At 37.6% G+C, this 27,287-nt stretch overlaps 1 protein-coding gene across 1 annotated transcript in view; it reads right to left on the reverse strand.

Annotated features, from left to right (window-relative positions):
- LOC133642915 (mitochondrial Rho GTPase 1-A-like) overlaps positions 1–27,287 on the reverse strand; it is a 35,184-nt gene that overhangs the window by 344 nt on the left and 7,553 nt on the right. Inside the window, exons 3-18 of the mRNA XM_062037332.1 lie at positions 26,630–26,711; positions 26,502–26,545; positions 26,366–26,419; positions 24,245–24,297; positions 22,968–23,076; positions 19,174–19,275; positions 18,525–18,623; positions 16,616–16,724; positions 16,423–16,543; positions 16,251–16,335; positions 9,945–10,090; positions 9,773–9,873; positions 9,561–9,691; positions 9,208–9,291; positions 4,997–5,119; positions 4,720–4,922 (exon numbers count right to left, since the gene is read on the reverse strand). Of these exons, the coding sequence (XP_061893316.1) occupies positions 4,720–4,922; positions 4,997–5,119; positions 9,208–9,291; positions 9,561–9,691; positions 9,773–9,873; positions 9,945–10,090; positions 16,251–16,335; positions 16,423–16,543; positions 16,616–16,724; positions 18,525–18,623; positions 19,174–19,275; positions 22,968–23,076; positions 24,245–24,297; positions 26,366–26,419; positions 26,502–26,545; positions 26,630–26,711 (1,646 nt within the window). The remainder of the gene's footprint in view (positions 1–4,719; positions 4,923–4,996; positions 5,120–9,207; positions 9,292–9,560; positions 9,692–9,772; positions 9,874–9,944; positions 10,091–16,250; positions 16,336–16,422; positions 16,544–16,615; positions 16,725–18,524; positions 18,624–19,173; positions 19,276–22,967; positions 23,077–24,244; positions 24,298–26,365; positions 26,420–26,501; positions 26,546–26,629; positions 26,712–27,287) is intronic.

Genomic DNA, 27,287 nt, shown 5'->3' on the forward strand with positions numbered 1-27,287 from the left:
TATTTGTTTTGTCACCTACAATATCAGGGATAGGCGATACGGCTTAACATCTATATCACAATATCCATTGCAACCTCCTGTGATAATGATGTGTACTTGTATCGATCCCACAACCTTGTTTAGGTCTAGGAGTTCTGGCTTATTAGCCTACAATGTATATTAGGGCTGGGGGCGATGACATCATCCTGATCAATGAGCACAAATAATTTGAGTTGGATCACAGTGATCAGCTGTTGGCATCCATCAAACATGGATATATGGAGATGTGATATCAGTAGAAAAAACTGCATTTAGTTGAGATAACAATGAGTCGTATATTGGAATATGGGATACATTATTTAAATGTGCTTTAACTATTAAATGAACCTAAAATATGACTTATTTGATCTTTGTGTAAAATATTGGACACAATGTGTTGTCAAGCTTATGAGATGTGATGCAAGTGTAAGTCACTGTCACACTATTGTTCTTTTTATAAATGTTTTTGTTTTTTATAAATGGCTGTGATGATAATGTCAACGAGGGATTTCTAATCACTGCTATGTTGGAATTATTATTAATATTGATACCGTTGTTGATATCATTCATTTTTGTTTGACTACTTTTGGATTGTTTTGTGTCATGTTTGTGTGTCCTCTCAATTGCTCTGTTGATTGCTATGCTGAATGTTGCTGGGCCGGGTTTGCTTTTGGAATTGTATTATTGTGTTGGATTGATTAATAAAATCTTTTTTAAATTTTTAAAATAAATAAAAACATGGCGGACATATCAGTTAGAGGCTACCACAGTTAGAGATAAATGCTTTAAAATGTAATATCGGAAATTATCGGTATCGGTTTCAACCTCCCAATTTTCCCAGGAGACTCCTGAATTTCAGTGCCCCTCCCGAAAATCTCCCGGGACAACCATTCTCACGATTTCCACCCGGACAACATTATTGGGGTGCCTTTAGCGTCCTCTACAACCTGTCGTCGCGTCCGCTTTCCCTCCATACAAACAGCGTGCCGGCCCAGTTGCATAATATATGCGGCTTTTCACACACACATAAGTGAATGCAAGGCATACTTGATCAACAGCCATACAGGTCACACTTGGGGTGGCCGTATAAACAACTTTAACACTGTTACAAATATGCGCCACACTGTGAACCCGCACCAAACAAGAATGACAAACACATTTCGGGAGAACATCCGCACCGTAACACAACATAAACACAACAGAACAAATACCCAGAAACCCTTGCAGCACTAACTCTTTCGGGACGCTACAATATACACCCCCCTCCCACCTCAAACCCGCCCACCTCAACCTCCTCATGCATGTCCCAAATTCCAGGCTGCTGTTTTGAGGCATGTTAAAAAAAATAATGCACTTTGTGACTTCAATAATAAATATGGCAGTGCCATGTTGGCATTTTTTTTTCCATAACTTGAGTTGATTTATGTTGGAAAACCTTGTTACATTGTTTAATGCATCCAGCGGGGCATCACAACAAAATTAGGCATAATAATGTGTTAATTCCACGACTGTATATATCGGTTGATATCGGAATCGGTAATTAAGAGTTGGACAATATCGGAATATCAGATATCGGCAAAAAAGCCATTATCGGACATCTCTAGTCCTAACTTGATTGTCATTTAAGTCATGTACAACTGTATTGTTGAGGGTCCCCAACCCCCTCCTTAACATATTGTATTGCTCTTGGTTGGGATTTTTATTCAAGAGCAAGTATATTTTATTGTTATTTGTTTTATTTAGCTTGAAGATTGAAAATCTTATATTTCAATTACAATATTAAAGTTGAACCTTTTTTTTATTGAGACATTATTTATGTATTTAATATTTGTTTTCTTACTATGGTATATTATTTATTTATTATCTATTTGTTTACTGTTCTGTTACGGAGAACAAGGAAATTGGATAAAATTGCTATGGTATGAAAAGGGGTGGGATTAAATAAGGTCGGCTTCTTCCTACTCCTTTTCGGACGTGCTGTAATGAAACAACTGGAAATATGTGATGAGTTACATTGTATCGTATGCATGTTCCAAATAAACTGAAACTAAACTGAACTGAAAATATACGAGAAATACGAGTTTATTGCATTTGAAAATAATTACTTGCATTATTATTAGAGATGGCCGATATTATCGGCCGATATATGCGTTAAAATGTAATATCGGAAATTATCGGTATCGGTTTTTTTATTATCGGTATCGTTTTTTTTGTTTTTTTTTTTAATTAAATCAACATAAAAAACACAAGATACACTTACAATTAGTGCACCAACCCAAAAAACCTCCCTCCCCCCATTTACACTCATTCACACAAAAGGGTTGTTTCTTTCTGTTATTAATATTCTGCTTCCTACATTATATATCAATATATATCAATACAGTCTGCAAGGGATACAGTCCGTAAGCACACATGATTGTGCGTGCTGCTGGTCCACTAATAGTACTAACCTTTAACAGTTAATTTTACTCATTTTCATTCATTACTAGTTTCTATGTAACTGTTTTTATATTGTTTTACTTTCTTTTTTATTCAAGAAAATGTTTTTAATTTATTTATCTTATTTAACTAATTTTTTTAAAAAGAACCTTATCTTCACCATACCTGGTTGTCCAAATTAGGCATAATAATGTGTTAATTCCACGACTGTATATATCGGTTGATATCGGTATCGGTAATTAAAGAGTTGGACAATATCGGAATATCGGATATCTGCAAAAAGCCATTATCGGACATCCCTAATTATTATAATGTATTATTATTACATCAGTGGTTCATTTGGTTTCAAAAATATAATGACGTTTATCGGCAATAATTTGTAGGTCAATATATCGTCGAGCAAAGTTTGTTATCGGCCCAGGCCTAGTTGTGTTGCGGCTTTATATTATTGTGTTACTATAATTGTGGCATTTGTATTTGTCGTGGCTTTTACAGCTGAATGTTGTTGTTGTAATTTATGATATTGTCCCGTGGCATTTGCATTTGTTGTGACCTTCCTTGGCCACCGTAGGTATCGCTCATTGTTGTTTTGATGACTGATGGCGTCGACTTGAGGCACGTTTAACGTGCTTATCAATAAAAGTGACAGACTTCATATAAAGTCTGTCAGTCTTAAATCAATTTCTATTATCAATATATTGCCTTTTAAAACAATGTTGGATCGATACCTATCTTCTAGAACTTGCCGAGTACAGATCGATGTACCGTAATTTCCGGACTATAAGCCGCTACTTTTCCCCCTCGTTCTGGTCCCTGCGGCTTATACAACGGTGCGGCTTATTTACGGCCTGTTCTTCTCCGACACCGACGAAGAGGATTTCGGTGGTTTTAGTACGCAGGAGGAAGACGATGACACAATGATTAAAGACTGACTTTTCATATACCGGTAGGCTGGTTATTTTGATAACGTACAGGCGAGCACTTTGTATTACTTTGCACCGTTGTATTATTTGTACTCTGCACGAATGCTGTTCGCCATGTCAAAGATGTGAAAGTTTGATTGAAAGATTTATTGTTAATAAATGGGACGCTTTGCGTTCCCAAACGGTCATCTCTGTCCCGACAATCCCCTCCGTGGTAGCAGGAACCCCTATATACTACGCTAATTACACATCAAAACCCTGCGGCTTATAGTCGGGTGCGGCTTATATATGGAGCAATCTGTATGTTCCCCTAAATTTAGCTGGTGCGGCTTATAGTCCGGAAATTACGGTAGTTACATTTTAGGAATATAAGTCAATATATTGAATATTTGTTACAACCCTACTCTTCACTCCCTGAGGACTTTTTCATCTTTTAGTTCCTGTATTGGGCATTTTTTCCCCCAGGGGTATAAAAAAGTATTTACAAGAAAAAACCCTCTTGGAAAAAGTCTTTGCCTTTGGACAAAAATAGAGGGAATTTACTAGGGAGGCCGATATTATCGGCCGATAAATGCGTTAAAATGTAATATTGGAAATTATCGGTATGGTTTTTTTTATTATCGGTATCGTTTTTTTTGTGTGTTTTTTTTTTAAATTAAATCAACATAAAAAACACAAGATACACTTACAATTAATGCACCAACCCAAAAAAAACTCCCTCCTCATTCACACAAAAGGGTTGTTTTTTTCTGTTATTAATATTCTGGTTCCTACATTATATATCAATATATATCAATACAGTCTGCAAGGGATACAGTCCGTAAGCACACATGATTGTGCGTGCTGCTGGTCCACTAATAGTACTAACCTTTAACAGTTAATTTTACTCATTTTCATTCATTACTAGTTTCTATGTAACTGTTTTTATATTGTTGTACTTTCTTTTTTATTCAAGAAAATGTTTTTAATTTATTTATCTTATTTTACAAATTTTTGAAAAAGTACCTTATCTTCACCATACCTGGTTGTCCAAATTAGACATAATAATGTGTTAATTCCACGACTGTATATATCGGTTGATATCGGTATCGGTTGATATCGGTATCGGTAATTAAAGAGTTGGACAATATCGGAATATTGGCAAAAAGCCATTATCGGACATCCCTAGAATTTACCCTAAAGGACAAAAGAAAGTCTCTAATATAGTCTGTAGTATCGTGGTTTTAGCCTTTCTACAAAACTAAAAGTACCAAAATATTATCTTTGCAGCACGCAGCGTGTAAAAAGTGTGTAGACTGTGGTGTATTAGACTGTTTGGAGGCGAGGCTGAGACACTCACGGGTACATGGCCATGGTGGTGAGTCTGGTGTAGAGGTCTTTGCTGGGCGCATCTGTGGTGTTGCACGTGAATGGCTGGGGAGGGTGCAGCTTGTGCTTGCGGCAGAACTCGTGCGGAGAGAGGGAGTAGTTCTGCCGCACCTCGTGCAGGTCCGACTTGGCGGCTATCACCACGCACGGCGTCTTGCTGTCCATCAAGGATTGCTGCCAACAAGAAGAAGAGTGCAACTGAAAGGGCTGCGCGTTGTTGTGGAGAGTCTCACTAACACCGCACGTACCTTGTACATTTTGGCGCAGTACTCAAAAGAATGCGGGTCGTTGACGTCGTAGATTAGGCAGACCACGTCGCAGGCGAGGTCGACCTCGGACAGGAAGTCCAAATCTGGCATCATCTCGTGGAGCTGCAGACCAGAGAGGACATTTAGCAAAATATCTCATACAGTTTTGATTCATTGATTGAAACGTATTATTAGTAGATTGCACAGTACAGTACATATTCCGTACAATTGACCACTAAATGGTAACACCCGAATAAGTTTTTCAACTTGTTTAAGTCGGGGTCCAAGTAAGGCTTTTAATTAGGGATTTCCTGATCCAATATTAGCAAAACAAATAAGTATCAGCTTGCATGTAAAATATTTGCTATAAGCAGCGTGCTTACTTGAGCAAAGCAGTTAACATCTAACAAATCTCCTCCAATTAGGGCAGGGCGATATGGACGAAAAAGTATATCTCGATATTTTTTTACTTAAACTCGATATTCGATATATTTTTCGGTGAAAGTATACATATAAAGATATTCATTTTTGAGCGATATTCAGTGAAATTGAAGTGAATGACAACTGTACTGTAAACACTTTTATTAACCCAGTTAGGCAAGATGGGTATTAACTAGAGATGTCCGATAATGGCTTTTTTTGCCGATATCCGATATTGTCCAACTCTTAATTACCGATTCCGATATCAACCGATACCGATAAATACAGTTGTGGAATTAATACATTATTATGCCTAATTTTGTTGTGATGCCCCGCGGGAAGCATTAAACAATGTAACAAGGTTTTTCAAAATAAATCAACTCAAGTTATGGAAAAAAAATGCCAACATGGCACTGCCATATTTATTATTGAAGTCACAAAGTGCATTATTTTTTTTAACATGTCTCAAAACAGCAGCTTAGAATTTGGGACATGCTCTCCCTGAGAGAGCATGAGGAGGTTGAGGTGGGCGGGGTTGAGGTGGAGGGTATGGGGGGTGTATATTGTAGCGTCCCGGAAGAGTTAGTGCTGCAAGGGGTTCTGGGTATTTGTTCTGTTGTGTTTATGTTGTGTTACGGTGCGGATGTTCTCCCGAAATGTGTTTGTCATTCTTGTTTGGTGTGGGTTCACAGTGTGGTGCATATTTGTAACAGTGTTAAAGTTGTTTATACGGCCACCCTCAGTGTGACCTGTATGGCTGTTGACCAAGTATGCCTTGCATTCACTTGTGTGTGTGAAAAGCCGTAGATATTATGTGATTGGGCCGGCACGCAAAGGCAGTGCCTTTAAGGTTTATTGGCGCTCTGTACTTCTCCCTACGTCCGTGTACGTAAGGAGAAGGCGTTTTAAAAAGTCATGAATTTAACTTTTTGAAATCGATACTGATCATTTTGAAACCAATACCGATAATTTCCGATATTACATTTTAAAGCATTTATCGGCCGATAATATCGGCAGTCCGATATTATCGGACATCTCTAGTATTAACAGCACAGAAAAGAAACTGTTTTAAGTAGCACAGAATTACATCACATAAATAAAATAGAAAAATATAATTTCTACGTAAAATAAACAACATAGCTGTGCAAATAATACAAAATGTCTCAAACTCAGATAAAAAAAATACATTTGCAGGCAGGCACGTTGTGATTTCCTTTCCTGGTTTGATGACCCGCCCTATCTTGCCTCTGATTGGCTTGTCCCTAACTAATCATGACTTATCATAGTAAACAACCAACCAATCATGGACGTTCTTATACATGCAAGCCCGTCTTGGAGGGATGAAGGGGAGGGGTTTAGTAGCCCATGGAGGGGGAGCGGGGGAGAACAAGGAACACAACAAATTAGCGGCGTTTGGTCATTTTAACGTGAAACAATTATATTGATATTACGATATTTTCTTAATTCATATCTTGTTTAAAAATATATCGATATATCTTACAAACTCGATATATCGGCCAGCCCTACCTCCAATGAGAACAAGTTGAATCTTTCCTTGTATTTTAGTGAAGTCATTTACAAAAAGTAAACATGGAAGGCTATAGGCTACCAGCAACTAGCAGCTACATAACAGCTAAGGACACAAGCTATCAATCCACCCATTTTCTACACTGCAAAAACTGAAATCTAAGTAAGATTAAATATCTCAAATAAGGGTGATATTTGCTTATTTTCTGTCTGATAAGATAATTCTTCTCACTAAGCAGATTTTATGTTAGAGTGTTTTACTCGTTTTAAGGGTTTTGGTCCTAAGTGATCTCAGTAAGATATTACAGCTTGTTGCTGAGATTTGATGACCTATATTGAGTAAAACATGCTTGAAACTAGAATATCAACTGTTGCAAAGCTGTGTCATCAACACTCACAAGTATAAAACTACTTTTTTAAAGTAATCATTTCTTACTTCAAGCATGAAAAAAAAAAAATCATGTCGAGCGCATATCATTATGTCAATATAATGGCACTAGCATTTACTTTATTTTTCAACATATTGAGCAAATATAGGGGGGCAATTAAGTGTTGCCAATCAAGCTAGATGTACAAAATAAAAAAAGTATCTACTGTTAGGGATGATACTCGAAACCGATTTTCCCGGTTGTTCGATAAGAAAAGAACCGAGTCCTCAGACTCGAATCCCTTTTTGAGAACCGGTACCCGTTATCGAGACCACTATAGTCAAGAAAAAGAGTTGGTTCTTTTTTTGGAGAGCTGTATTATTTTCAGTTTTGTGCCCAAGGGACTGATTTTATTTAACACTATATTATTATTTATACACCTATAGTGATCACAGAGACAGCTTGTTTTTGTGTTACTGTATATACCGTATTTCCTTGAATAGCCGCAGGGGCGTTAATTAATTTAAAACCTCCTGTCACTCCGGCGTTTACCGGAAGCCGGCGGGATGGCCGTGCATGCGGTAATTATTTTAAAACCTCTTCTCACTCCGGCGTTTACCAAAAGGAATGCGGTAAATTTAGGCGTGCGCTTTGAGTGTGATGTAAGCATACCATCATGAAAAGCACATTTAATAAAAAAAAACGTTATTATGGTCTTACCTGTACTTATAAATGGAGTCCATTTGCAGCTCCTTCTGACCAAAAGCATCGATAACTTGTTTATAGAAGTCTTCCTTATTTTCTTTCTTCAGTTTTAAAAGTCTCTCTGTCTCGATTGAGATATTCCTTTAATTATTACCTCCTGCTTCGATTGAAAGTCCAGTTTAGAAAACTGTTTTATTTTAGATACCGGTATGTAATCCTCCTTGTTAAAAGTAAAAGGTCAGGCGAGAGAAAAAAAAAAAAAAAAATCTCTTGCTGCGTGTTGTCACTTCTTCTGCAGTACCGGAAGTCGCAAGAAGGATCACTAGCGCGGCAGCGCCCTCTACCACCAGGAGGTTTAATGACTCATACAGTATTTGACACACGCAGATACGGTATATTAATAAAACATAGCTGCTTATTGTTCTTTTTAGCATACTGTACCGGTATTCAATAGCTTGGACCTTAAATCCTACTGAATAGCTCTTTATCTTTTTTCCTTTGTGCGATTGCAAACTACTGAAAGCAGCTTCCTCCATTTTGAAAATGAGGACAGGTAAAGCGTCACTCGTGACGTAACGAATTTGACCCGGCAGATGTTCTAGCCATATGCTAAATATTTTGCGAAACGAGTTTGACCCGGCGAAAATTATAGACATGCGATAATAAAATTAATATTTTGCGAAACGAATTTGATCCGGCGTTAATAATGAACCGGCGGTAAGGCCAAGCATGCGTTAATTATTTTGAGAAACGAGTTTGACCCGGCAGTAATTCTAGACGTGCGAATACTATATTCCCTGCGCCAATTCAAGGAAATACGGTTTTTGTTTTTCTGAAAAATCCCACTTTATATACTTAGGGTAACAACAGTCAATATTTATTTATTTTATTTTTTTAAGGGGGTAACAGTCAATATTTTTTACGTTTTTCTTATAAAATAAAAGTGAGCTTTTGTTAAACCAAATATTGTGTTTTTTTCCAAATACAAAAACCTATCTGGACTCGGTAAGAGAATCGATAAGGAATGGGTTCGATAAGAGGATTCGATAATAGGCTCGAACTCGATCATTTCTTATCAAACATCATCCCTATCTACTATGCTTTGTTCTGATATCTCAAAGCTCCAATATCGGTATTGTATCGGATGTGAACAAGCCGTATCGGGACACACCTTTGTGTAATGTTACCTACCAGCAAGTACTTCTCTTGACCGTACACATAAGTGGTGCTGATGGCATAAAGGGACTTGTGGTCTTCCCTGATCCGCCTCTGTCGCTGTGGTGACAAAACACAAAGTCTAAAAATATCAACAGGACAGATAAGCTGGATATGTCTCACAGGAAGACATACTGTTCTGGCCGTGAACTCTGAAAGGTGGCCCACTGGTCAGTACTTGGAAAATAACTATTTCTGACCATTCATGTTTATTACTGTATTATATGTACTTTGTGGAGTTCCCACTTACTTAAATTCAGATTGCAGGAACAAGAATTTCAGCTGTACTGCATGTTTTGATAAGAGTTTGCATGGACAGATGAACTAACCTGGAGGTTCTTGCCCAAGAAGGCTTGTAAGAAGCCACTCTTCCCGCTGGCTCGGGCCCCCAAGACGTTGCAGCGAAAGACGCTGCGCTGAGTCTGTTTCTTCTGCAGGTCAATGCGCTTGTTGCGTGTCACTGAAAGAACCATTTCCATTCAGACCAGCCACGTGTATGTACGTGTGTCTACGCATTGTGTAACAACCATGGAGCGGCAACCTGTTATCGCAGCTGCTTGGGACTCCTGCTCATAGATGATGGAGTAACCCAGGTAGCCCAAATACTCCAAACTCCGCTGGACGTCGAGGTAGGTCGTCAACCTGGGTGACAAGTGTGTAAGTAGCAGCACAATGCACGGGTCACATATAAAAGGGATCAAGTCGAGACTCACGTCCACTGGGAGAGGTATCCCTGGTATGTGATCCATCCCTGGTCATTAGTGCACACGGTGTTGTTGACGTCAGGACCCCACGGCATGTAGGGAAACACTTTGAACAGGTCCTTGACTTCCTCTGGCGATAGCGCACAATCCCTGTCCTGAGTTCACACACACACACACACACACACACGTCTCAACTTCAGTATAAAGTACATAAGGCAACATGACCGGACAAAGCAGAAAAAAAAAGCATTACAAAAAAATGGCAGAATTGCCTTCTTGAAGTTAGTAATCTGATAAACATGTAAGAAATGATTATGATTTTTAGATGTATAGACACATTTGTAGACAAGTGTTTATAAGTTAAATATTTGAGTGTAATTAATCATAGTTGATTAAACAAACAGTATAAAATATACATTATAACTAGAAATGTCCGATATTATCGGCCGATAAATGCTTTAAAATGTAATATCGGAAATGATCAGTATCGCTTTCAAAAAGTAAAATTTGTGACTTTTTAAAACGCCGCTGTACGGAGTGGTACACGGGCGTAGGGAGAAGTACAGAGCAGTTGCGTCTCCCAGTCATCCTTGCCAACCCTCCCGATTTTCCCGGGAAACTCCCGAATTTCAGTGCCCCTCCCGAGAATCTCCCGGGGCAACCATTCTCTCGGATTTCTCCCAATTTCCACCCAGACAACAATATTGGGGGCGTGCCTTAAAGGCACTGCAGATGCGTGCCGGCCCAATCACATAATATCTACGGCTTTTCACACACACAAGTGAATGCCACGCATACTTGGTCAACAACCATACAGGTCACACTGAGGGTGTACGTAAAAACAACTTTAACACTGTTACAAATATGCGACACACTGTGAACCCACACCAAACAAGAATGACAAACGCATTTCGGGAGAACATCCGCACCGTAACACAACATAAACACAACAAATACCTAGAACCCCTTGCAGCACTAACTCTTCCAGGTCGCTACAATATACACCCCCCACCCCACCTCAACCCCCTCATGCTCTCTCAGGGAGAGCATGTCCCAAATTCCAAGCTGCTGTTTTGAGGCATGTTAAAAAAAAATAATGCACTTTGTGACTTCAATAATAAATATGGCAGTGCCATGTTGGCATTTTTTTTCCATAACTTGAGTTGATTTATTTTGGAAAACCTTGTTACATTGTTTAATGCATCCAGCGCGGCATCACAACAAAATTAGGCATAGTAATGTGTTAATTCCACGACTGTATATATCGGTATCGGTTGATATCAGCATCGATAATTAAGAGTTGGACAATATCGGAATATCGGATATCGGCAAAAAAGCCTTTATCGGACATCTCTAATTATAACATTAAGCTATATATATATATATATATACATATATATATATATATATATATATAACAACCATGTTTATCATTTACCCGTACTTTCCAGACTATAAGCTGCTCCAGTATATAAGAGGGTCTCTGCAGGTTTCAATAAATCAAATTTAAGACTTTTTTAAGACCATAATGAATATAATTTGAGACCATTTCACAGTCATACGGACAAAAAAAGTACAAAGGCATGAAGGAAAAAGAGAGGGTCAGAATTAACTGTACGGTATACGAATTAATTCACTGCTCTTTCAAATTGGAAAACAAAATGGTTGAACTAACTAAATATACCAGAAGCCTCACTTTTGTAAACTCATTGAAAACAATATTAGCAATCATAACAGCCATTAATCACATTTAGAATAGTATCATAGTGTGCTTTTCATGAAACAACCAGAACGTCCGCAATGATGGAGGAAAGTACAAAAATACAATTAGCATCTGTGCTAAAGCGAAATGGTTAACTTTTGCAGTATTTTTTTGGCCTGTCAGAATTGAGCAAACAGATTAAAACATCTACAGTACTTCTACTGTATCTGCACAAAGTTGTGAAAAACAGAGCTGACGGAGCGATTGTCTAAAAAGAAAGAAGGCGATTATGGCTGTCAAGCCTCAAACATAATTTGGATGCGAATAATGTGGATAGCATTCAAATTTGCTCAGCTCATTTTGTATCTGCTGTGTATAGATGCATCTTTACCTGTTTCTGTGACTTTTTTGAAAACGTACTGCTAACAAATAAGGGCTAGATTATATGTAAGCATGACAAGATTACATTTGTCCTTGCTTTCCTCACCCAACCATAAACAGAGTAAACACTAAAAGATTAGGCATGAGAAGCTAACATGAAATTATAGGAATACATAACTAGGGTTGGGTATCGTTTGAATTCGAACGATTCCTACTCCAATTCCGATTCTTTGTTTCGATTCCGATTCATGACGATTCTCGATTCTTTTAAGAGGCAGGATCAAAAAAAAGTTTTGGATATTTTAAATGAGCTAGCTAACTACATACAGTCTTTCTGAATGAAATAGTCTGACATTCTCCATCAATTTTAATTCTAATAACTTTTTATGAACTTTACTATAAATTCCTCACAGGGCTGTTTTCAACTAGAATATAAATATCAAATCTATGAACTTGAATATAAATATTTTAAATACATTTTCACAGGGGTACACTTTCCTCAAGAGAGCTTTATTTTTGAAAACCTCATGAAAACACATTTACACACACAAGTGTATGATGCTGCAGGTACTTAAACATGTTACCGTGCTCCCACTGATGGGCTAACCTGGTGCAGAAAAGCAAATAAACAATAAGAAACAACTTGCAAAACCCAGTCCAGATTAGCAGCAGGTACAGTATAAAATCAGAGACAGTTCTTGTTTAGGAGAATGACCATATCCGCCTTCTCAGGCAGGATGCGTGAGCGTTCTGGACAGATAGTGTCTCCTGCTGTGGAAAACACACGTTCGCTGGGTGTGGAAGAAGCTTGAAGGCATAAATAGGAGAAAGCGAGATCTGACAGCAGGAGGACGGTCGGCGCAGCGCGTCGAAGACGGGACATGCATATATTTGTACTTCATGAACTCGGAGGTGCTTCATCATGTTCGACGTGCACCCTCCTAAGCACGAAACAGTCCTGTCGCACGTGTTATATTTCGCCGATATTTCATTTTTTTTAGTAAAATAAAGCCACACTTTCGACCGCCGACGCCCGCTATCCATGCTTGACTGACTCGCTCGGCTACATAGGCTCGGCTATGCTAACACTTCCGGCGGTGGGCGCTTCTTCGTTGGTGTTCAGCGGCTTCTTCTTCCGGTCGGCGGATGTATTCTTTTTTTCCGGTCGGCGGACTGGGTATCGAAACTAGGAATCGAAATTTAAACTTTTGAACGATTCCGGGAGAATCGGAAAGTTAGTCCCGGTTCCAATCGATATGATACTCGATACCCAACCCTATACATAACAGAAATAATATGAGAATTATGTTTTTTATAGTTTTACAGCTGTGAATACACTCCATGGAGAAATGAGTGTGTACTTACTGTATGTAATAGTATGAGTTCACTACTTGAGATCTCATATTGATCTCCTTCGGCAATTGGCGCCACTTTACTAGATAGATAGAACTTTATTGATTCCTTCAGGAAAATTAAAAACTACCCACATAACACACTTTTGGGGGTGTTAAGTTGATCCTTGTATAATTGCATAGTGTTTGTAGCGTTTCACTTATCCCGGATTTTTGACTTTTACATTATCATTCCATTCACTTTCACCGCCATGTTTACAAACGCTACCCTCCTCGATTGCTTCACATCCGGGTCCTAAACACTTTGTACGTTTCCATCCACCGGCTTCAAGCATGCATTAAATTGATCGTTCTGGAGACACAAATCGTTGAACTTGCACTTACCCATCTTGTGCAAGTCATTTGGCTTTGCTGTGGACTTTCTCCGCTGCTATGCTAAGCTATGACAACACACGGTGGTGCTCATTAAATTCCGTTCGAGCAGCTACAGCTAGTTTAGTTCCATTTTGTAGTTACGTTATAGCCTCCTTAAAAATAGAAACATTTAAAAGCAAGATGGAAATGTATGCATGTTTTAAATAAAAGTAACGTTAATAGATTTTTAAGACCTCGTATTTAAGACCTTGTATGAGATTTTAGAAGAATTGTAGACGTTTTAAGGCCTTGAATTCAAATTGTTGGATTTAAGACTTTTTAAGACCCCGCAAATACCCTATATAAGCCACACCCACTGAATCTTAGAAGAAGAAAAAATAGGTTTTTTTCATACTGGACTACAAACCGCAGATATATATACACTGATACGTTGTGGATTGAGATATTTACATAGAAAGTTTTTGTAAATGTTTATTTACATACCTAATTGTTTCCAAACGGTGCTTGTAACACGGCAGTAAAACCATTTTAAGAAGGGACTAAAAACCCACCTTTTTTGCACAGCTTTTATCTAATTTCTCTGCCTTCTTGTTTTTAAATGCACTGCTTGCCTTATCTCAGGGGTCACCAACCTTTTTGAAACCAAGAGCTACTTCTTGGGTACTGATTAATGCGAAGGGCTACCAGTTTGATACACACTTAAATAAATTGCCAGAAATAGCCAATTTGCTCAATTTACCTTTAACTCTATGTTATCATTAATAATTAATGATATTTACACTTAATTGAACGGTTTAAAAGAGGAGAAAACACGAAAAAAAATGACAATTACATTTTGAAACATAGTTTATCTTCAATTTCGACTCTTTAAAATTCAAAATTCAACCAAAAAAAGAAGAGAAAAACTAGCTAATTCGAATCTTTTTTAAAAAATTAAAAAAAGAATTTATGGAACATCATTAGTCATTTTTCCTGATTAAGATTAATTTTAGAATTTTGATGACATGTTTTAAATAGGTTAAAATCCAATCTACACTTTGCTAGAATATATAACAAATTGGACCAAGCGATGAGGTGGCGACTTGTCCAGGGTGTACCCCGCCTTCCGCCCGATTGTAGCTGAGATAGACTCCAGCGCCCCCGCGACCACAAAGGGAATAAGCGGTAGAAAATGGATGGATGGATGGATGGACCAAGCTATATTTCTAACAAAGACAAATCATTATTTCTTCTAGATTTTCCAGAACAAAAATTTTAAAAGAAATTCAAAAGACTTTGAAATAAGATTTAAATTTGATTCTACAGATTTTCTAGGTTTGCCAGAATAATTTTTTGAATTTTAATCATAATAAGTTTGAAGAAATATTTCACAAATATTCTTCGTCGAAAAAACAGAAGCTAAAATGAAGAATTAAATTAAAATGTATTTATTATTCTTTACAATAAAAAAAATAAATTTACTTGAACATTGATTTAAATTGTCAGGAAAGAAGAGGAAAGAATTTAAAAGGTAAAAAGGTATATGTGTTTACAAATCCTAAAATCATTTTTAAGGTTGTTACAAGAAGCAAAGTAAAAAAATTAATGAATTTATTTAAACAAGTGATGACCAAGTCTTTAAAATATTTTCTCGGATTTTCAAATTCTATTTGAGTTTTGTCTCTCTTAGAATTAAAAATGTCGAGCAAAGCGGGACCAGCTTGCTAGTAAATAAATACAATTTAAAAAATAGAGGCAGCTCACTGGTAAGTGCTGCTATTTGAGCTATTTTTAGAACAGGCCAGCGGGCTACTCATCTGGTCCTTACGGGCTACCTGGTACCCGCGGGCACCACGTTGGTGACCCCTGCCTTATCTGTTTTATCCAGTGCTCTCATGTTTTTATTTGTATTTTATCTATGTTTCTGTTTTATCTAGTTTTTTTTTTTCATGATTATATATTCTAACTTTCTATTTTCTTTTTTTTCTTTTCTATTTTTTTATACTTTGTAGCACTTTGAGATTTTAACAAATGTAAAGTGCGTTCATAATTCATTATTATTATTATTAAAACGGCTGATCAAACAAAAGAGAAAAGTCATTGATGTCTTTATTTATTCTTTATGAGGTGAGTAAGAGTTTCTCCTTTTTTAATACATTTTAAGATGTTTGTCGGGATTACTCCTCATTGTACTTTGTAAACACTGAGTTTTAACGGTTTCTTTAACTGGCTCATATTAGTACAATGTCTGATTTATTTGCCTAATCCAATCTATAATTTAGCTGTTAGCATAGAAAAATCCATCGATTAGCCACACCTTTGTATAGGCCGCAGGGTTCAAAGCTTGGAAGAAAAAAAGTAGCTGCTTATAGTCCAGAAAACACGGTTTGTATTATTTATCATTTTTACATTGGGAATGTTATTTTAGACCTATAACGAAAAGGTGCAAAAATGTCTGATATTCTCTGCAGTTGAGCAAATGAACAACTTAATCAGATATGTTACAATTAACAGGCTTACACTCACCTTGTCGTGTTTGTCAAAGACGCTCTGAAGAAAGAGGTAAGCGTTGTGGTTCAGCTCTGTTGTACAGTCCGGAGGGATCTTGACTCTGTAAGACAGACGTCAAAATGAACCCACAGAAATAATCACATAAATTCGCCTACATGGAATAACATTTTCCTGCACTAAGACTTACACAGGGAAGAGATATTCTTGCGTAAGCTCCAGGTCGTCATCGTAACCAAACCTCCTGAGCACGGTCCAGGTGGTCTCGTGTCGACCGCGCTGTATGAAGAGGGTGTGCAGGAACAAAAAGCCTGTGGACAGAAATGAGGGGGAAATGAGTTCAGTGAACAAAGTGATCATCAATGACTGAGACAATGGCTGACCTTTCAGCGTGAGCCCGTTGTCCTTGACTCCATCAGCCATGTTCCTTCTGACCACATTTTTAACGTCCTCTAAAGCCTGCGGCGCCAGTGGCGTGTTGAAGCACGTTCTCTGCATTAAAACACAAATCCAGACAATGTTTGGACTTTTTACATGACCCAATGGGATCAAGATGAAGCACTGAGTTATTAGAATCATTATACAGTTGTGTTCAAAATAATAGCAGTCCCACATCACTAGCAAGATAAATCGCTGTTTTTGTTAGAATTTCAACTTCTACACTGCAAGTAAGTTTCTAGAATGTTTAGTAAAGGTATAGAAAACCAACAGACATGACGTGCATGCTGCTGATTCCGTGAAACTGAAAATAGCAAAAAAATAACAGTGCTGAGTTTCATTAGTGAGGTCATTGATTATGTGGAAAGAAAAGGTGTTAAACAGGTGGCCTTTATTTAAGGATCAAGGCAACTGACGCTGCATATGCTGGTTATGCATTTGTCCTTGAAAAACAGAGTCAAATGAGTCGTTCCAGACACTGTTCAGAAGAAGAGCGTTCTTTGATTAAGAAATAATTAAAAGAGGGGAAAACCTATAAAGAAGTGCAGAAAATTAGAGGCTGTTCAGCTAAAATGATATCAAACGCTTTAAAATGACAGCCAAAACCAGAAAGGCGAGGAAGAAAAAGAAAAACGACTATTGGAATGGATGGGAGAATAGCCAAAATGGCAAAGGCTCAGCCAATGATCACCTCCAGGAGGATCAAAGAAGATCTAAGATGGCCTGTGAGTACTGTAACAATCAGACCATGTCTATGTGAAGCCAAGCTACCAGCAAGAAGCCCCAGCAAAGTCCCATTGTTAAAAAAAAGACGTGTGCTGAAGCGGTTACAATTTGCCAAAGAACACATTGACTGGCCTAAAAAGAAATGGCGTAATATTTGGGGACTGATGAGAGTAAGATTGTTCTTTTTGGGTCTAAGGGCCACAGACAGTTTTGTCAGACGTCCTGCAAACACTGAATTCAAGCCCCAGTACTCAGTGAAGACAGTGGTGCAAGCATCATGATATAGGGATGTTTCTCGTGCTATGGTGTTGGTCCTATTTATCGTGTACCAGGGATCATGGATCAGTTTGAGTACATCAGAATACTGGAAGAAGTCATGTTGTTGTATGCTGAAGAGGAAATGCCCTTGAAATGGGTGTTTCAACAAGACAATGACCCCAAACACACCAGCAAGCGAGCAAAGTCATGGTTTCAGACAAACAGAATTCAAGTAATGGAGTGGACAGCACAATCCCCGGACCTTAATCCCATTGAAAACTTGTGGGCTGACATAAAGAATGCTGTTCATGAGGCAAAACCAAGAAATGCAGAGGAATTGTGGAACGTAGTACAATTGTCCTGGGCTGCAATACATGTTGACCGGTGCCAGAAGTTGGTCGACTCCATGTGCCACAGATGTGAAGCAGTTATCAGAAACCGTGGCTATGCAACTAAATATTAGTTAATGATTCTCAATAAAGTTGAATATGCAAGCCTTTCTTAGTTTATACAGTACATTTGAGTTTTGTAAAGAAATATGCCAGCACTCCTATTTTTTTGTTTTATATTTATTGACTTTCGGTAAAATATTATCGAATTCAATTACTTTTTTCCAATTTTCTGGCTGTGAAATAGAATGTGCAGTGTCCCCAATGCATTTGTGTTCATTAAAATACAGATTATTTGAAGAATTTTGAGGTTTACTCACCTTTTTAAAACACATTGCTATTATTATGAACATAACTGTGTATCGTGATATATAATGATTGGATTGGATTTATATATTTTTTTCTTTATCATAAGATACCGGAAGTTATTATATAAACTGTCATGGCATGCACATGGCTTACAGTAAGTAAAAAGCATTACCTGAAAGAAGTTGAGCTCATTGTCATTCAAGATGCCGTCGTTGTCCAGGTCGGACACTTTGAAGATTCTAGTTAAAGACTTAATGCACGATGGCTTCAGCTTTAAGACAAAAAAAACAACAACATGTGCGTTAGTGTAAAATCAGCTAATTTTTATAATCAGGAATCAGAATCAGAAATACTTTATTCATCCCCGGGGGGAAATTAAGATTTTCAGCACAATCCCATTCAAGAGCAGACAAACATTACAGGGAGACAGAACAGGATCACACAATCCCATTCAAAAGCAGACAAACATTACAGGGAGACAGAACAGGATCACATAATCCCATTCAAGAGCAGACAAACATTACAGGGAAACAGAATAGGATCACGCAATCCCATTCAAGAGCAGACAAACATTACAGGGAGACAGAACAGGATCGCTGACGGGTCTGCCAACTTCCGGCGGCCATTACAAAAAAGGTGAGAAACAGGTAAACGCTGGGGGGGGGATTGAGAGGGAAAAAAATATTCAGTCTAAGCCTGGGCCCCTGGAGAGGGGGTCCAGACTGAGGCCAAGAGAAAAAAAAACCTCATAGCCATAGTACACATAAGCATGTGTGTAAAAAAAAATTCAGTGGCACCATCCTTCATTTAAACAGACTCACCTCCTTCTCCTCTGGACAGTAAAGAGGTCCGGTCGGGTGGAGAACTGCCTTTTGGGCGTAGTAGAAGAGCTCTGAGATGTTCTTTAGATTTTTGGCGGAGCACTATGCAGGGAAGAGTTTCAACTTGTCAATCAAATAAAAAGGAACTGTCAAAAATATCTCAAGGTAGAATGACATTTACAGCTTAGTGTAACAATTGGCAAAAAGGAGCCAGTTCAGTTCAGTTTATTTGGAACATGCATACGATACAACGTAATGCATCAGATATTTCCAGTTGTTTCATTACAGCACGCCCGAAAAGGAGTAGGAAGAAGCCGAGCTTATTTCATCCTACCCCTTTTCATATCATAGCAATTTTATCCCATTTCCTTGTTCTCTGTAATGAAACAGTGAATAAATAAAATAATACATATATATATATATACCATAAGTAAGTCAACAAATATTAAATACATAAATAATCATCCTTTTTTTTTTAAGTTCAAGATGTTCATCATAATCATTCTTTGTGAACACTAGTAGTTTGAACAGTCTCTTAAACTGAATCATATTGGTGCTTTGTTTGATTTCCTTGCTTAATCCATTCCATAATTTAATTCCACATACTGATATACTGAAGGTTTTAAGTGTTGTACGTGCATACAAATGTTTTAAATTAGATTTTCCTCTAAGGTCAGAAGGTTCTTTTGTTGAGAAGAATTGTTGTACATTCTGGGGCAGGTTAGAATTTGATTTGTTCATAATTTTAGCTGTTTGCAAATGCACAAAGTTGGTACATTTCAATTATTTTTCCATTATCCATCCATTTTCTACCGCTTGTGATTCAATAAAAAAAAAGGTTTGTATGTTCTCTATATCCAACATTATGTATTATTCTAATTGATCTTTTTTGGAACACAGTTAGTGAATGAAGTGTACATTTGTTGTTGTTTCCCCAAATTTCTACACAATAACTCAGATATGTAACATTAGTGAGCAGTAGAGAATATGAAGAGATTTTAGGTCCAGAACATATTTTGCTTTATTCATTATTGACGTGTTTCTTGCTACTTTGTTGTATATTTTTTACATGAGGTTTGCAGTTCATTTTATTATCTATTATTACACCCAAAAATTTATTTTCCTTTACCCTTTCAATGTCTACTCCGTCTATTTGTATTTGTGTTTGACTTTCTCTTCTACTGTTACCAAATAGCATTATTTTAGTTTTACTGAGATTCAACGATATTCTTTTTAATTTGTTCATTTCTTCTGTTATTATTTGTATTAGATTATGTGTTTTCTCTCCTGAACAAAACACAGTTGTATAATCTGTAAATAATACCAACTCTAGGTCCTTTATAACTTTACAAATGTTGTTTATATAAAGATTAAATAATTTTGGTCCTAGTATTGATCCCTGAGGTATGCCACAAGATATTTTCAGCTTTGTAGACGTGTGTTCGCCGAGCTTTACGTATTGCTTCCTGTTGGTTAAGTCGCTTCTTACCCAGTACAAAACCAACCCTCTGATTCCATACCGTTCTAATTTGTTTATTAAGATATTATGTTTGATTGTGTCAAATGCTTTTGTTAATTTTTTGCTATCTATTGCATTGACGATCTCTTCCGTTATTTCGATTAATGCCCCTGATGTTGAAATGTTGGCTCTGTATCCGTATTAGTTGTCTGAGTGTTTCATTTTTATTTATGAATTTCTCCAATCTATTGTTAAACAAGTTTTGAATAATTCTAGAAAATTGTGGAAGTAGAGAAACCGGTCTGAAGTTTGTAAACTGGTATTTGTCTCCAGTCTTATACAAACCCCGTTTCCATATGAGTTGGGAAATTGTGTTAGATGTAAATATAAACGGAATACAATGATTTGCAAATCATTTTCAACCCATATTCAGTTGAATATGCTACCAAGACAATATATTTGATGTTCAAACTGATAAACTTTTTTTTTTTTGCAAATAATCATTAACTTTAGAATTTGATGCCAGCAACACGTGACAAAGAAGTTGGGAAAGGTGGCAATAAATACTGATAAAGTTGAGGAACGCTCATCAAACACTTATTTGGAACATCCCACAGGTGAACAGGCAAATAGGGAACAGGTGGGTGCCATGATTGGGTATAAAAGTAGATTCCATGAAATGCTCAGTCATTCACAAACAAGGATGGGGCGAGGGTCACCACTTTGTCAACAAATGCGTGAGCAAATTGTTGAACAGTTTAAGAAAAACCTTTCTCAACCAGCTATTGCAAGGAATTTGGGGATTTCACCATCTATGGTCCGTAATATCATCAAAGGGTTCCGAGAATCTGGAGAAATCACTGCACGTAAGCAGCTAAGCCCAAGACCTTCGATCCCTCAGGCTGTACTGCATCAACAAGAGACATCAGTGTGTAAAGGATATCACCACATGAGCTCAGGAACACTTCAGAAACCCACTGTCAGTAACTACAGTTGGTCGCTACATCTTTAAGTGCAAGTTAAAACTCTCCTATGAAAGGCGAAAACCGTTTATCAACAACACCCAGAAACGCCGTCTGCTTTGCTGGGCCTGAGCTCATCTAAGATGGACTGATACAAAGTGGAAAAGTGTTCTGTGGTCTGACGAGTCCACATTTGAAATTGTTTTTGGGAACTGTGGACGTCGTGTCCTCCGGACCAAAGAGGAAAATAACCATCCGGATTGCTATAGGCGCAAAGTGTAAAAGCCAGCATGTGTGATGGTATGGGGGTGTATTAGTGCCCAAGACATGGGTAACTTACACATCTGTGAAGGCGCCATTAATACTGAAAGGTACATACAAGTTTTGGAGCAACATATGTTGCCATCCAAGCAACGTTTGCTTATTTCAGCAAGACAATGCCAAGCCACGTGTTACATTAACGTGGCTTCATAGTAAAAGAGTGCGGGTACTAGACTGGCCTGCCTGTAGTCCAGACCTGTCTCCCATTGAAAATGTGTGGCGCATTATGAAGCCTAAAATAGCACAAGGGAGACCCCCGGACTGTTGAACAACTTAAGTTGTACATCAAGGAAGAATGGGAAAGAATTCCACCTGAGAAGCTTCAAAAATGTGTCTCCTCAGTTCCCAAACGTTTACTGAGTGTTGTCAAAAAGAAAGGCCATGTAACACAGTGGTGAACATGCCCTTTCCCAACTACTTTGGCACGTGTTGCAGCCATGAAATTCTAAGTTAATTATTATTTGCCAAAAAAAAAAGTTTATGAGTTTGAACATCAAATATCTTGTCTTTGTAGTGCATTCAATTGAATATGAGTTGAAAAGGATTTGCAAATCATTGTATTCCGTTTATATTTACATCTAACACAATTTCCCAACTCATATGGAAACAGGGTTTGTAAATTGGTACGACTTTTGCTATTTTCATTTAATCTGGGAATTTGCCTGTTCAAAATGAAAGGTTGCTGATGTATGTTAAAGGTTCTGAAATCTCTTTTTTTGTCCCTTCTTTTTTTGTTCTAGACTAATAACAACAAACAATGCAGATTGACATGCCTTTGGAGTGATATGTCACATGACTTAGTGTCCAGACTATTTCCACTTTGCATGTGCCCTCACTCACGTCCTTGAAGCTAATCTAGCACGAGGACTAGAGCGACAGAGGACATATTCCTCCATGACAACAACACAGTGTTAGTAGTGGGTCTCCGTGATATTAATCCATGTGGCGTGGAAACAAGGTCAATCAGCAGCCTTACACACTTTATTTGCCATTGTGGTTCACTTAACATTAAGAGTGGGCGGGTTGTCTTATATGTCATGAGGTTTTCTTACCTCCACACACGTCTCAATGTCCTGGTATTGATTCATGATAGGCAGGATGGTCTCCATGCTGCTGTGCTCCACCAGGTCAGACTTGTTGCCCACAAGAATCAATGGAACCCTGTAAAAAAAATACACAACTTGAATTTAAAAACAGTGATTTTTGGCATAATGTACACCAAAATGTGGACGATAAGAAAACTTTTCAAATTGCCGTACTGACCCAGATATATTAGAGCAGGGGTCACCAACCTTTTTGAAACCAAGAGCTACTTCTTGGGTACTGATTAATGCGAAGGGCTACCATTTTGATACACACTTAAATAAATTGCCAGAAATAGCCAATTTGCTCAATTTACCTTTAACTCTATGTTATTATTAATAATTAATGATATTTATCTTTGTGGAAACACTGATCATCTTAATGATTTCTCACAATAAATATATATAGAAACAGATAAATATCAATATGCAACACTTTATTTTTATATTTTCTCTAAGTGCACATTTTTCAAATTGAACATTTTCAAATGATCACTATTAAGACAGTCTTGTGAAATAACAATATCCCATTTTAACTAGCTAGCCACTAACATTTTTTAACAAATCATGAATTACTTTGCACCATGTTTTTACAAATAATAACTCATGTAAAATACAAAAGTCAACTCTCAAATTTTTAAATAAATCATGTCACACTTTAAACTAGACACCAAATCTGTTATCTGTTTCTTTGTCAGTTAGTGAAGACCAAGTCTTTAAAATATTTTCTTGGATTTTCAAATTCTATTTGAGTTTTGTCTCTCTTAGAATTAAAAATGTCGAGCAAAGCGAGACCAGCTTGCTAGTAAATAAATACAATTTTAAAAATAGAGGCAGCTCACTGGTAAGTGCTGCTATTTGAGCTATTTTTAGAACAGGCCAGCGGGCTACTCATCTGGTCCTTACAGGCTACCTGGTGCCCGCGGGCACCGCGTTGGTGACCCCTGTATTAGAGTATTTTCCACTTAGAAAATTGTCTTATAATACGGCTTATATTTTATGAATAAAAACCACCAAGTGGTGCCAAACTTTCGCATACACCAGTAACCTGGAGAGATGCAGCCGCACAACAACAAAAAAGTGTCTCAAAAGTTGTTCGCAAGTTTGCAAACAACAGAAAAGGTACGTTAATACAATGGTGATTAATCAACAACTAGTTGTTATCTGAGTTTGTCTTAATAAATGTAAAAAAGGGGGTTGTTTTATATTTGGGTCAATACGGTAATTAGAAGCTTGCCGCCAACCACCTGCTGTCTTTGTCTATTCTGTCATTGATGAGGGGAATCCAATGGCTGGTAACCTGGGATAGAACAGCACACCATTATTGAATGAATCACTTCAAACTAGGGATGTCACGGTTTTGTAAATACCGCGGGATTACAGTTTCAAAATCTTCTCAATTATTTGGCGGTATCAAACGAAAACTCGGTGTAGTTTTTTTCTGTCTCTTTTACTTTGGCGGGTTTGATAAAAAAAACTACATCTACCAGAATGCTCGGCGCAGTCCGCAATGTGGGGGCGTGGCACGAAAGAGAAAGCAGGAAGTGAAGTGTGTTCCACTGCGTAGTAGAGAGAGGAATTGTTTTGTTTTTTTTCAAAATCCGGTCATAACTTTTTAAGTTATGTTGCTAACTAACAGACAAACAAAACCTATTGAAAACATAGCCGCCGTGTCGGAGGTAACAAAGCGTGCCATGTTCGTTTTAAGTGTCCCAAGCCAAAACAGACTTTGTCAAGGCACGCCCACCATGCCGAGGGAAAGCAACTGCTGCACATCGAAATACTTGATAAGCTATCATCACACGTAAAGATAAAGCCAGCAAAGCTAAATATCAATTTGTGAGGTATTTACATTATTAAACGTTCAAATGTAAGTTAACTTCTGAGAAACTGCATTTTCAAAACTGATAAGACAAATGTCCACTGTAGAGGAAACTGCTTCTCTGAAAGTAAAAGTTGAGACACAGTAGATGTTCCCGCACAATTATTTGTACTTAAAAACACTTGTTTGTAGTAATAAATATGATTACAACATTTTAGCATTATGTTTGTGTAAGTACATGAGTTATCCTAAACATTCATGCCACTTCATTTTACACTCTGGCATTTTTAAGTTTTTTTTGGTTTTTTTTACATTTACCTAGGGGTGTAACGGTACACAAAAATTTCGGTTTGGTACGTACCTCGGTTTAGAGGTCACGGTTAGGTTCATTTTCGGTACAGTAAGAAAACAACAAAATATACATTTTTGGGTTATTTATTTACCATATTTGCAAAATCGTCCACCAAAAATATTTTTCTTGATGGAATATTTGATGTGAAGTAATCGGAACCTTGGATAGGCCAATAATTCATAATAACATTTATTTTGATTCAATATTATGTTTTGAGCAATGACAGTTTGAAAGAAAAAAAAAACAGCTTTGTTTTATTAGTCAACATTGCAACTTGTCTAAATTACATTTAACCTTTTTTATTTCACTTTTGTTGTGTTTTTGTTTATTTTAATAGTATTTTTAGAATGTGCCTTGGGTCTTTAAAACATTAGCTGTGGGCCACAAATGGCCTCCGGGGCACACTTTTGACACCCCTGCTATAGATAATAAAAAATTAAATCTGATAAATCTATGGAACAAAGCAGAGCCTGGCGACACATGCGCGTTTATCATAACTCTCTCGCTCTCTCTGTCTCTGCCCCTCCCTCACCAATGCTGCTGCGTGCGCACACCTTCACAATTTGTTTTGTTTTTAACCCCTTCTTAACCCTGAACATACATTGTTAATACACGCAACCCTAACTCAAAATGCCGGACATTTGAGGCATTTAGGAAACTCTGCAAAAGAGGACATGTCCGGGGAAAAGAGGACGTATGATCAGTCTATTGTAGGCCGTTAGCTGCTAGCATGCCGTGTGTTGTGCCTCGGTGTGCATTGTTTACACAACGTGTGTTGCGCTACTTAATATGTCTGTGTGGAAACTCGTTCGGTACACCTCCGAACCGAACCGGAACCCCCGTACCGAAACGGTTAAATACAAACACACGTACCGTTACACCCCTACATATACCACAATAATATTGTACCGTGCCCTTAATACCATGAGATTTTGATATCGTTACTTCCCTACTCCAAACAAACACAAACAATCTGGGGCCATTACATTAGGTACATCTGCACAAGCAAATGAGAACCAGTACAAGGACAATAACGCCCTGTTATAACTGGCAGTGTGGATTGTACAGGTGTGGCCAACATAATGTGTTCCCATTGTTCCACATATGCCAGTGTGATGCTGTTAAGTAAATAAACACCTGTGATATCAGAACATCAATCAACAGTAAGGAACCTTGGGGAGAAAATGAGCTCACCTTCTCAATGGACTTCTTGTTGTTGACTGAATACACTATGCATATAACATTGGCCTGTAAGAGAGGAAACAACCCAAATTAGTGTAGTGTTTGGGAAAAATAACAGTTAAAAGAGTCAATTATCAGTAAAACCAACTTTTGATATTTCTTGATATAGCTGCTCATCAGATTGTTCGGCCTCTGCAAAATGTCAAAAGGGGTTTATCAGTAGTGTTTTACATGTCAGCCATTAGAAACACATATTATAACCTAAATCTACAATACCTGAGTAATCCACAATGTGCGTGGGCACCCTCTCTGGAGTGACATCTGCTGGGATGGTGATCTCCTCAGCTCTGAGAGGAACCTGAAGCATTAAAGACAGCAATAATGTTAATGAGCGCATCAAAATTAAAGGCCTACTGAAATGATTTTTTTTTATTTAAACGGGAATAACAGATCCATTCTATGTGTCATACTTGATCATTTCGCGATATTGCCATATTTTTGCTGAAAGGATTTAGTAGAGAAAAATCGACGATAAAGTTCGCAACTTTTGCTCGCTGATAAAAAAAAGCCTTGCCTGTACCGGAAGTAGCGTGACGTCACAGGAGCTAGTATTCCTCACAATTCCCCATTGTTTACAATGGAGCGAGAGAGATTCGGACCGAGAAAGTGACGATTACCCCATTAATTTGAGCGAGGATGAAAGATTCGTAGATGAGGAACGTTACAGTGAAGGACTTGAGAGGCAGTGATGGACGTATCTTTTTTCGCTTTGACCGTAACTTAGGTACAAGCTGGCTCATTGGATTCCACACTCTCTCCTTTTTCTATTGTGGATCACGGATTTGTATTTTAAACCACCTCGGATACTATATCCTCTTGAAAATGAGAGTCGAGCACGCGAAATGGACATTTAAAGTGACTTTTATCTCCAAGA

This window comes from Entelurus aequoreus, linkage group LG25 (assembly GCF_033978785.1).
Source record: "Entelurus aequoreus isolate RoL-2023_Sb linkage group LG25, RoL_Eaeq_v1.1, whole genome shotgun sequence".
Classification (NCBI taxonomy): domain Eukaryota; kingdom Metazoa; phylum Chordata; class Actinopteri; order Syngnathiformes; family Syngnathidae; genus Entelurus; species Entelurus aequoreus.